Raw genomic sequence first — 12,895 nt, forward strand, 5'->3', positions numbered from 1 at the left:
TAAAGTATCATAAAACTATTTCATATGAATAGTGCATTATACAAGTCTAAACAAGCCAATCAAAAGAACAAACTGAAAAACAAAATAAAACTAAAGATACTTTTATTCCTCTTTTAAGCAATAATTTAATACAACAAATTCCTAGTAAACACTATTAAAAAGAACCATTAGAAAAAATAACAACAGGTACATACTTCCAAACATCTCCACTTGTGTTCCACACAAGAAAGGTCATGCAGCTTTGTAAGAATATGAGAGTGAGTGAATGATGACAAAACTGTAATTTGTGGGTGAACTATTCATTTAACGGCATCGTGAAATGTAAAGCAACAGGAGGTGCAGGTATAAGCAGTCTTACCGTTGCGTGGGGTTCGTTTCCTGCGGTCACGGAAGGCTGCACCAGACTGCAAGGCCTCCATCAGGCTGTCCATCACCCCCGTCTCGTCACCTTCTGTAGAGAGGACAAAGTTGCCTGTCAGAGCTCAGTTTCATGTACAACACATTCACATAGACTCCAACTCATATGCACAAATCCACACACTGGGGTCAGGCTACTAAAAACCGAGTGTGGGAGTAAAAGGAAATGCGAAAACAGAACAGCAATAAGGCAAGGCAAATAGGGCAGAGGGTAAAGAGAACAGCGCGGCTCCCTAAATGTAAAAGTGCCTCGAGGTGGCGGCAGCGGCGGCAGCTAACATATGGAGAGGAGCCAGAGGATTAAAGTGTTCACTGATGGCCATTGACAGGTATTCGCACTGCAGCTTGCACAGGGGAGTTAAGTGCTCTTTACCAAGATTTAGTGTGGAGCCGGTCAATACAGGGGCTTTTTATCATTGTTCGATGACAGTGGGATGTGCTTCGAAAATGGTCATACCACCGAAGTGCAACACATCTCCGCTACAAACGAGTTTTGACTTCTAAAAGACAATAAGACGTGTGACTCACTCACTGCAAGGACAAATCCCAGGTATAAAAAACCAATTAATTACCAACATGGAGGAATAAGAGACCCTTTAATTGTTTAATACAACCCTTTAATTATCTAATACATTTTTTTTTTTTAATTGTCAACATTCCAGAAATACAATGATGTAATAAAGACAACATATAATTATGATACTGTATCAATTAAACAAATACTATGAACATTGTTTTGTAACAACTTAACTAAAGTAAATAATAATAAATCAATACAAATTGTATCTCAAATTACATTTGTTACCTCATTCCTTAATATGCAATCACATTCTTCCACAACTTAATATACTGTATTTTCTTGACTTCCACTTATGAGGTTTTAAAGCTATTTTTTTTTATTTTTTCTTGCATGGGCATATGGCGCAGAACATCTAAAGCATCGGTCAACGAAGGGGCTAAGAAATAATCTTTTGGTCTTTTATATGGGTCATCTATCTTTACCCAGCATTAATGAGACTGAGGGTCCCCACTATATCATGGTGGTCCAGCAGAGGCATTATTTTAAACTAGAATCATTACGGTGACTTATTGTTGCATGTGGGATCGTTTCATCAATTCTTTTGTGTACATGATCGAGCCGTTCTGTGGAAATATTTAGTGAATGGGTTGAGATTCGACGTCTGCCTTGGCAGAGAGAAAACGTCTGTGGCGGAGATGCCGGTAGCTTTAGGCAGCAGTTTCAGGCGTGTTAATCAATCTTTTGTTTCCTCGCGCATTCAAAGTAGATGACAGTCAGCAAATTGAATTTATAAAGAGGAAGAAAGTTGACACGGCTACATAATTAATTTCAGAAAATGCCACACACTCGCAACACTGAGGCAGAACTGCACAAGTGCATTTTCCGCTGGAAGCAGCAGCGTGAATACTTATACGTTAAACAACTGTACACAATGGCAAAATATTATGATTAAAACGAATAAACAAACAGTAGCAGTAAGATAAAATGAAAATAAAACTACACACAATATTCAAAAACATATTATATTAAACTAATTATTTTATACTCGAGACCCTTACTCAAAAATCAAATAAGCTGTTCACAAAGTGTGCTGTGTTTAATAGCCACCCAGATTAAATCAAGCTAATTAAACTAGCTGTTCCAGAACAAACCAGAGCAGAACAAGCATGGCTTATCTCTAATTGCTCTTCAACACCTTGGCAGATAACTTTGCTCATTGGTTTAAACCAGGACACGCATCTCGCTGGCTCCTTCCACAGAACACGCCAACGTCCTCTGAAAGCAATGACACTTCCTAAAGTAGCTACATCCCAAAGTTTGGGTCCCCAAAACACACCCACATCCATCTGACGCCTCAAGCTGGGTGTTCAGGGGGCAGGTAAACATTTATTACAGGCACCATGAATCCGGAAACTTCTCGACAGCTCCCTCATTTCCTTCGTTTTGGAGACCTAGACATCACAAGGGGCACCTGACACTTTGATCAATTTGTCCTACTTGCTTGCTTGCTTAACTGTAACACAATTCATCATCTGCAATGGCCAGGACAGGAGAGCTGGGAAGCCTGGGTTCATAGAATCTCAGACACGAGAAAGCAAAATTACTAAAATGGGAAACATGCTCCCCAGCGACCCATGACTGCTCCATTAACAATGTCCTGTTGGGCTATGCTTCCACAAGAACCAGCTGGACTCTTGATCTCTCCACATGGATCTGAGAGGAACTGCCAGAGCATGTGGTCTACATTATTTCTCTGTCTCATCAGTGTAGGATGTTTTAAAAGCAGAGAATCCATTAAAGAACCGGAAAACAACTGGAAAACAGATGATGTCTGATGCAATATTATTCAAGGAACACATTTAAAATTAACTCTGAGATTAATCAACAACACTGTGCCTGTTTTTGTGACAAAACTCAGGACAAACAGTCTTCAAGGAAACATAATAAAAACTAACATTTAAAACAACTGAACAAACACAACATATTTAATATTATTATTCTGGGAGTGTGAAATTAACCAACACAACCACCAAAATCACTGTTGCCATTATCATAATCATTGCTTATTAATTTACACGCTCTTTTGCTAAAGACAGCATAAGTGGGCCAACACCTAAAAAACTTAAATACACCACTACTCCCAAATTCACACACCCCCCAATCCCCTTTGCTGTCACCCCCCATTTTCGGCATGCAGACACAAATGACATACACAAAATAAAAAAGGTTGCTGCTCATGAGTCTGTCTGACTAGACACATAATTAACACTTCGAAGTTTACCAAGTTTACTGTTCAAGAATCAGAATTACTCAGACTGTTATGATGATAGAGATATATAAGCTTAAACATAAAAACATAAATATTAAGAATATATATATATCATATTTTTTTTATATATATATATATATATAGTATATATATTTATATATATTCATATATATATATGAATTTTTTTTTTTTTTTAATGTATAAAAAATTATGTTGCTGTGGCAAATGTTTTTAGAAACACAATGAAGCTAAAGCCACAAGTCTACGGATTATTACAAAACATTTTCTAAGAACATGTCGTGTGTTTTTAGAGAATGCTAATACTGTAAATGGCTAATTAAAAAAAAAAAAAAAATGGCCCTCTGTAAGCTCTCTTGCATGCTATTATCTCATGTCTGGCCTGGCAAACTGCCCTATTCATGATTCTATTGTTCTCACCTGACGAACATTTCACACCTCCACCAGGTATGAGACATAATCCTCATTATTCCTTTATCATTATTCTTTTGTTTTATTCAGTCATTATTAGCCTTTATTCTGGCATTACAAGGTTTACCAAGTTTTAGCTTCTCTGTGGTGGTGTTTAGTTTCTGAATAAATCAGGGTAGTAGAAAGATTCAGCAACTCACTCATTCTTGTGTTTTTAAATGACTCATTTGAAAGAATCGGTTTGTTCGAATGAAACTGGTTCAGTGAATGAAACTGATTCACTCATAATTTTAATTTTTCATTCCTGAAGAAATCTGTGTGTGTGAACGAATTGGTTCAGTGAATGATTCAATTAACTTATAAAAGACACAGTTTAACAATGTTTCATAAATAATAACTGAAAAATAATACACAGATTATTTATTAAAAATATATAGATAATTATTAATATTTATTGCTGTATTAGTGCATATAAAATGTTAAATATATTTTTTTCCTTGTGTGGAAAACACTTTGGAAAACATGATGAACTAAATTTTGCTTCTGGTTAAAAATAAGGTCACTCTTACTCTTTAGGCCATATGTGAGAAAACATATCATTATTGAGATTTATTTACATATATATTCTGTTTACATAAGATATAATTTTTTTTAGTCATACCACCCAGGCGTATTTGCAAAGAAGTGTTTCAGACAACCAACTTCAACAACATAAAGTGAACTCTTGTAATAGCTAGCCTTGTATCTATATCTCCTCTGTTGTATGTCCCTTTCTGCCACCTATCTCTTTACTGTCTGGGTATCAGGTGGTTCTCTGGCCCTCAGGCTCTTGCCAAATGTACCAGAATGCCCTGGGGCCCTGTTCAGTCTCTCCAGTATATTTATGGGTGCACTATCACATTTTTAATTAGGGCATAACAAGTACAGCCCTCTGCCGGATTTGTGAACTTCACACATCAGATTAGTTTCCCCAACAAGCACCCTGGCAGAGGGTAGGAGCTTATCTTCCACGGCACAGGGGGAGAGAAACGGGGGAGGAGAGAAACAAAGTCAAGTGTCACAACGAGTAAGAAGAAGCAGTGGGGGAGAAGGGTTAGTGTGTTAAAACACAAGCTTGTGTATTCTCATAGTGTGTGTGCAAGTGTGGCATCACAACATCTGGAGGACTGAGTCATGGAGAAGGGCTGCCGAAGCGAGACTGCGCAGGTCTTAAAACCCCCAGTGAGACACTCAACAGAGCGGACTGGCTGACATTTAATTATTTCTACAATGTATGCACGTGCATGCTCGGTCTCACACACTCGGTCTCGCACACTCGCTCTCTTCCTTTCTCATAGCTGGTATCAACACCACGCGCCTAGTAATGCTTGTGTGCCACTGTATATGTAACTGAGCTTTGCTAGAACACTGACTTTCCAGCGAATCATCAGGATTAGGAGATTACGGTGTATATGAAATCACCTCATACATAAGAGTGTTAACAGAAGCAGAAACTGTTTTTGTTAACAGAAGCAGAAACTGTTTTCATCTGCTGTGTCACAATGCCATGACCAGAGTTCAGTCTGTTTAAGACTGAGGCGGGCTGATGACAAAAGTGTCACAAAAATGCACACAAAACACAAAAACACCAGTCAGACGGAGGGACTTGATGTCTTTCGTGTCACTAAACTGCCAGTCAAATGCCAAACCAGCTTCGAAGAACATAAATTCCTATAAATAAACAAAATGAAGCAGTATGACTACTGAAGTACTAAGTTGCTAATTTATTTTATAAGAAAAAGCTAAAAGGTAAACTGGTTACATTATAAATTTTTCTTAGTGAATATCAATTATGCAGCAGTCAACAAGCCCTGTTCATATCAGTAATTTCTGAGTGAAAATTGCTTTTTTGCTCCTTTTCTTAGTGAATATCAATTATGCAGCAGTCAACAAGCCCTGTTCATAAACTCAACCTGCTATCTGTCCACAGTGTTGAACGAAAACAAGGAGGATCGATTGAGAACTCATTTTCTGTTGCTTCTCAAGAAGACAATTGCTCCAGGGAGGCTAAAACGCACAAAACTTTTGCCTCTTAAATCTAAACAACAAAGACCCATCCAGAGGACATTATATCTATTACTGTGTCCTCCCAGTGACCGGCCTACAGCCATAGACCCCAAGCTTTCATTTCCACATTAATAAAAGCTAAAAAGCATCTTAAAGCTCCCTGCTTGAAAAAATATGAGCAGTGTCCACCATCTTTGTCCCTTCTTGTCCTTCAGTTTTTTTTGGAAAACATGTTAATCTATCTGTCACCTTGGAGAAAGGCACCTGTGCAATTAACCTTGTGCATGTGTCGCGAACAAAGCCCTGCGTCGAGGAGCCAGGTGCATCTTGGACTTGTTTCCCTCCTGCCACTCTTTGTCTGAGAGATTCCCTTTCACCGCAGTAACTAAGAGTGCATTAGCAGCAGAGTCAACAGTCCTGCCGGTTCCAGCCTCGCACCTGTTATGAGGTGCTGTCTCTCTGGAGGATCTGACACGAGATATGACACTGTGACCTGTCAGCTGGCCTGTTGGAGTGAGAGCTCCAAAGCACTCCGAGAGAATCAGCCCGGACTCGGGAGTAATGAAGAAGATGGATGTGGCACCAGACAGGCATTTTGGAGCGTTTTGCTGGAACAGCTTGATGTGAAAACCCACTTATGTCTGTGTGTAATTTAATTAGGGATGCTCACACATCCCCTCCTTGAGCGGGGCGCTCCCTCTTTGAGTTCACATAGGCGCCAAGGGGTCTGGGCCTCAGACAATGAGAAGCGGAAAAGGACCAATGAGATTGGCATCCATATTCATCCAGACCAAATAAATACTCAACCCAATTAAATTCCATCCCTCGTTCAAGGCAGTTGATTGGTCAGCTGGGAGGAGATAGAAGTGGATTAGATGGCATGGCTATTTTGCAAGCGTCGCAGAGACAGAAACTCCAGCTTCGATGCTCCGGACAGCATCATATACATCAATGCTTTAGAGGATGTCAGACACAAAAATAAAGTGGACGGATGCTGTATGGCTCTGCTTTAGAGGATGTCAGACATGTTTGGTTTGGGAAGAGGAAAATGACAAAGCAGAGAGAAAGGCTAAAGTGTAAACTACAGGAATAGACTATCATACAACATGTCTCGCTTTTGAGAGGCCAATCAATTTGCATATTCAGCTCACAAGGAGAGATAAAAGATAGCTGAGATCTGTTGTACGTGCTCCACATTTTTCTTGCCATCTTCCGTATGCTAATGAATCTCTGCAGTGGTTTATCAGGTTGGTGATGCTTAGTGATTGTTCCCTGCTCTCCTTGCCATCTGCTTGCTGAGATCACAGACCACATGAGCCTGGCTTATCTGAGAATACACTTCATAAATCATCCAGCAAGTCCGGCACTTACTGTATCTCGTAAGGGACGAGACAAAGAGATCACTGTCTTTCTTGCTATAGTGTAATCCCTATGTATGACAAACAAAACACCTGTGTTTCAAGCACTGTTGTTGTCCTTTCCAAAATCTGTCATTAATTTTCTTCTCGGAGGATTTAGGCTTTGAAAATTCGATGTCCGGGCTCTGTGCGGCGAGCTTATTATTTTTGAGTGACTGCGGAGTGGCTCTCCAGGTCCGAACTCTCGAAGAGGAATTATCAGAATGTAGACCACCCATGGCTGTAAATTAATGACATGCAACAGTGCAAATGTGTGCTTGGAGAGTGGGAGGGTGCTGGCGGTGGAGGGATTCTCAGATGTATTCGCTCATTTCTGCTATGACCTGAGGGAGAGTGGGCTAAATTAAGTTAAAGATGCTTAAAGTGATTAGGACATTTAGTGCTACCCTAATTAGGGATGGCTACACAAAACCAGAATTACAAAAAGGAGAAAAAAAGTTTCTTATTTAAGGGGAAAAAATTACATATTTGAAGATAGAAATATTCTCTGAAGGAAAATCAGCGAGATGAAAATGAACATATTATCTTGGAATAATCACAGCTTGTGTATCTGTTCATTTCAGAATGTGGAGTCAGACGGGAACATATTAATGGGAATATGGCGGGTTTCCTGGATATCACCATGACTTACACAGATGCTTATCTTCATAAATCACTTTGCTCCTCGCACGTTAGATATTTAGAGACGGCTAACGCGTCTCTGGCCAGACTGATGGCAAAATTCGCCATGCTATCATCGCCTTAAGACACACGGGCATCTGGCTGCTGATACGGCACAAGCTAATATGCGGTTATTTATTAGAATTGATGCACTACAGCAGATAAGCTTGGCGCCCTTGTTGGCGTCTTTCAAGGTAATGACAAAAAAATTCACAATGCCAGCAGTCCCATGCTCCAAGATTTCCTGAGTGGAATTTGCTTATGCTTGGGAACCAGCGGGCTTTGGGATGTAACGTGATGTTCTTTAAAAAGAGGATTGCGCTCCCTGACAGTGGGTGTAAATAACACTGAAGAGCTGATGGGGAGAGCTGATATGCATATAGGACAGACGCTCATTTCTCAGCACCGACACTAAAGCCTGCAGACAGCCCAGATTTAATATGATAGTTAAAACACAGATAATGACATGCCATAGTCGGCTCAGCATTACGCAACGGTACTTATCTGGTCCACTTATTCATAATGACCAACGTGCTAGATGGAATATCTCAATGACTAATTAAAAATTGTAATGATAATTAAAGGAGAGACAGTGGGGTGTGTGGCTTCTCGTGGTTCTCTGTTTGCATCACACAGATTAACATATTCTAAAGTCAAGACCTTTATCAGAATTACCTTTCTGCCAGGAGACCTGCACACAGTCACCTGCTGACTGACATGTGTGTGTTGTCATATGTGTGTGCTTTTTAAAATCATCTTCATTTGAGGGCTATTTTTTGAGCATTTAGACCCTAAGCTTTTAAAAACATTAGTGTATGTTGAAAAATAGCCCCTCAAATGAAGATAATTTTAAAAAGCACAACATAAAGTAGAATTTATGAAGTGAATGATTCAAAGTTTCTTATGAAGATGACCCAAATGGCTCAACAGTGTGCAACAGACTGTGACAGGTCTATTTAGTCTGACTGCTTGTGACAAAGTGTTTCGAATATGTCTGAAAACATTCTTCTTACAAAGTTCTGTTTGGTGCCATTGTTGGTGGAGAAATTACGCTTCACAGACTACATAAAGATGCCCAAAAATATAAGCACACACAAATAGTGCTACACACAGAAAGAATTAAACTGAACCTATCGACTGTCTGTCTGTGACTGAGAGCGTTGATTGAATAGTAATGGGTTATAGAAAAAATTCAGACATAAAGAGCAGTATTCATTCTGAAACCCACTGGCAGACAGACCTTACAAAACTGAGCTCAACCACACAGATAATGACAGCTATCATCACATAAAAAACATTCAAAAGAATACACTAATCTTCCTTTTAGCCCTTTAATCCTACACTACTTTTTTCTAAACCTTTAAAGAGATCATTTGTACTGTCAGACTGGAAAGTGAAGCTACTTTCTTCCTGACTCAAGCAGATGTGTACCAGTCTTATTTAACAACATAATTTATTGCACCGTCTGGTTTTTATATGGCGCATGAAAGATGTTATTCACGATGACTCAGCAAGTGACCGCAAACAACAACAACATTCTCTGTTTTCTAACTGGCCTAGAGATTTGAAACACCAGCAATGGGGATAATGACAACACAGCAAAATAGAATGAAAAAAAATAATATACAACATTATAACCCATTTTTTGCACAGAATGAGTGGACAGATCTTCTCCTCTGCCTGTATCGTGTTTGTTACTGAACTGGCTCAGATGAACAGATATATTGGACAGTGTCATGTCTCTTTTTGTCCTCAGTCAAAACATGTCTCGACTGAACCAAACCTATAACATTATATCTGTATAAAAAGACAACAGGAGGGCAGCACTCACATGCAATAGGAGTTTATCCAAGAGTAGGAAAGGACAAAACCATACAGCTACACTTCACTAAAAATATGGCAAGAACAATTTCTGTGTTTTATGGAAGCCCTTATGCCATGCCTGATTCAGCTCAAACACCACATGTGGCCACAAACACTTGCAGTAACCCGCAACCGTGACCCCGAAACAGCCAGCAGGCTGAGAGACAGTATAGACAGGCACACAGGAAGTCAAATCATCCCTCAGTGAGTAAGACACCCTCTATACAACATAGTTTTATATCCTCCGGCAAAATGGCTACCCTGATAGGACAAAACCTTTTTTCCTAATACAGATAGAAGGATTAGGTGGATTTAGGCCTATTTTACATCATTCCCCATTTACTTTCAGCGGGTTAAGCAATTTGGTGAATGCTGAACATCTGGTCAGTCTAAGAGAATATGGAAATCCACTTAGAGGAAATTAAAACAAATGGGGGGCCGGGTAATGATTTCATCAGCAATTTCCCATATTAGGATTTCTAATACTTTACAAGAAAAACAGATTTCGCCCCACTTGCCATACACATCAATCACATAGCACTCAAAATTGCTCGTGAAACCTTGCAAGGACACATTTCCAGACACTGTCTGTGTGACTTTAAAAATACTTTTAAAAATGAAAATGGTACAGATATTCATTTGCGCAGCTCTACAGTCCCGTCAAACACATCCTCTTAACCCTAAATGAATTAAACCCTCATTAAATATGCATCTCATTGTTAATCATGCGCATGTGAAGGGCATTAGATATCAATTTGCAAAATGACTTCAAAAATCTCTTTACAGAAATAGTCCTTTGAAAAGGCCTTAAAAACTATAATTAATCAAAGGGTTAGACACTGGTTCTAATGAAAGAGAGTTGTGTGCCAAAAAGAGAGGATATATATGGAGAAAATGAGCAACACAATAGTACAGCCCTAATTTTAAAATACGTATATATGCACTTTAGCTCACTCGTTCCTAAGAAAACACTAAGAACAATTTTATTTTCTGTTAAGAAACCTAACCGATCTGCTGAATGGTGTTTGATTACAGAGTTATTGGGTTAATTAATGTTTCTAAAGCAGAAATGCATTTTTAAACCGCTCATACCCAAACAATCATTATAGTTTCATATTAATTTGATAAAAAAAAAAAAAACAAAAAAAAAAAAAAAAAAAAAACAATCATATTATTTTTACCTTGTGGAAAGAAAAATGTTTACTAAAAAAAAAAGTAACTAATTTGAAAGAACTGCACTTTCTAATATCCTTCTGTAGGTAATCGAAAACAGCAGGTGAGATCTGTATTCAAGTCAAACACAAAAACACACACACACACAGTATGAAAGTTATATAGTCATACTGTCCAAAAGTTTGGGGTCATTCAGATTTACACACACACACACACACACAAAAGTTTGGGGTCATTCATATTACATACACACACACACACACACACTGTATGAAAGTTATATAGTCATACTGTCCAAAAGTTTGGGGTCATTCAGATTTTATGCAATGCTTTTATTTATTATTATTCAGAAAAAGTGGTGGTAAATGTGTTTACATTGTTACAGAAAATATGTATTTTTAATAAATGCTGTCCTTTTGCAATTTCTATTAATCAAAGAATACTAAGAACAAGAAAAAAATGGTTTAGATTTAAAATATTAGGCAGTCTGCAACATTTTCCTAAGAACCCAATCCACATTTTAAAATGATTACTGAAGGATCATGTGAATAAAATATATGTACATATATATATATATGGAAAACAGTTATGTTAGATTGTATTAATATTTCACAATATTACTGTTTTACTGCATTTTTGACCTATGAAAGACTTCTTTCAATAACATTAGTATACAGAAGTATAGTTAAATATTCATATTTTAATGTAAAAAAAAAGGCTGATCTGTTATATAATGGATCTGAATGTCTGCGGAGTCGAATCTCACACAACGGAACTCACTGACATTCTTTCTCTTTAAATCAACAGATCAATAAAAAAATTAAAATAAAAAACTCTTACAAAGAGATATAAAGCAGGGAAAGAGCTAACTAAAGATAAGGTATTCTTGACTGCACTAGAGGGTTTGTTATCCACTCTCTTTCCATCCGCATTATTACGAGCTCAACATTCAATGCGGTCACTTCTTAGGAAACTAGCATGCTTCAGTCATCCTGCGGAAGCACACAGAGTCGAAGTTCTACATGTCATTTTCTCAAATGTAAGGCCACAGTAAAACGCTGGGCTCAATGTGACATTTTAAGTTGGAGCTTGTGAAAAAGGCTTTTGGCCAGAGGCAGGAATTTCTGTCTCATTGTAAGGATTAGAATAGTGCAGTGCAGTGAGTACATCGTATCTCTCATGGCAAGAATTTGCCCTGAATTTGCAAGCTGCATTGAGATTTTTTGACAATTTTTTTTTTCTTTTTTAAACTGAACCACACATTTAGTTTCAAAACACATAATTTACAGGGCTGATATGCACATAGATACTGAAATATGGTGCATGGAGGACAATTTGTTTTTCAATTCCAACCTGTTTTCGCTGTAATCTAAACTGAATTAAGCTAATGTCGACATGGCCTCTTTTCATCTTAGAAATAAACTGAGCAAGCTTGCAAAAACTTAATAGTTATCTCTCAACTCCATTTACTAGGCCAAAGGCAATCTGCCAATCCATTATCTGTCTGCTCTACAAAATCACATAACACCAAAATCTTATCTTTAAATGACACCTCAGAAACACATCCCAAAACCCCTGCACTGCAGCCTTATACTGCTGCCGATTTGCTCTACACCTTCATGTAGCAATGGCACAAATGCTCCAGCTAATAAAACACATACAGGGCCTAAAATTAACGCCTAATGCAAGTAAAAAGCAGGGGTGGTGAGAATATGAAAGTGTTTTTCACCAGTCTCCTGGTAACTTTTTTTAATTAATTTTAAGTATGTCATATGACCGATAAAAACAACTATAAATATTAGCACTGTAATTGTACAGCTGTTGTAATAATAATAATAATAATAATAATAATAATAAAAATATGAAATACTTTACAGTTTTTGACTGATCAGAATTGGACTGATATTAATTGATTTGTTAAATTTGAATAATTTTATTAAATAATAATAATAATGATCATTTATTCTGCCAGTATTTTAAACAAAATAATGAACAGTTTTATGGCCGGTAACTAAAATAGCCCACCATTAACAGGTGTGACAAAATGTTAGTTTTATGCTCTGCATACACGTAATAAATTTATTTTCTATTTTCTCATAA

The 12,895-nt window shown here is 37.8% G+C and overlaps 1 protein-coding gene across 1 annotated transcript in view; it reads right to left on the bottom strand.

Moving 5' to 3' along the window:
- The window catches only part of diaph2 (diaphanous-related formin 2), a 379,799-nt gene that overhangs the window by 39,570 nt on the left and 327,334 nt on the right, over window positions 1–12,895 (bottom strand). Inside the window, exon 28 of the mRNA XM_042770138.1 lies at window positions 359–451. Coding sequence (XP_042626072.1) covers window positions 359–451 — 93 coding nt within the window. The remainder of the gene's footprint in view (window positions 1–358; window positions 452–12,895) is intronic.

The sequence above is a fragment of the Cyprinus carpio genome, chromosome A14 (genome assembly GCF_018340385.1).
Source record: "Cyprinus carpio isolate SPL01 chromosome A14, ASM1834038v1, whole genome shotgun sequence".
Lineage (NCBI taxonomy): Eukaryota > Metazoa > Chordata > Actinopteri > Cypriniformes > Cyprinidae > Cyprinus > Cyprinus carpio.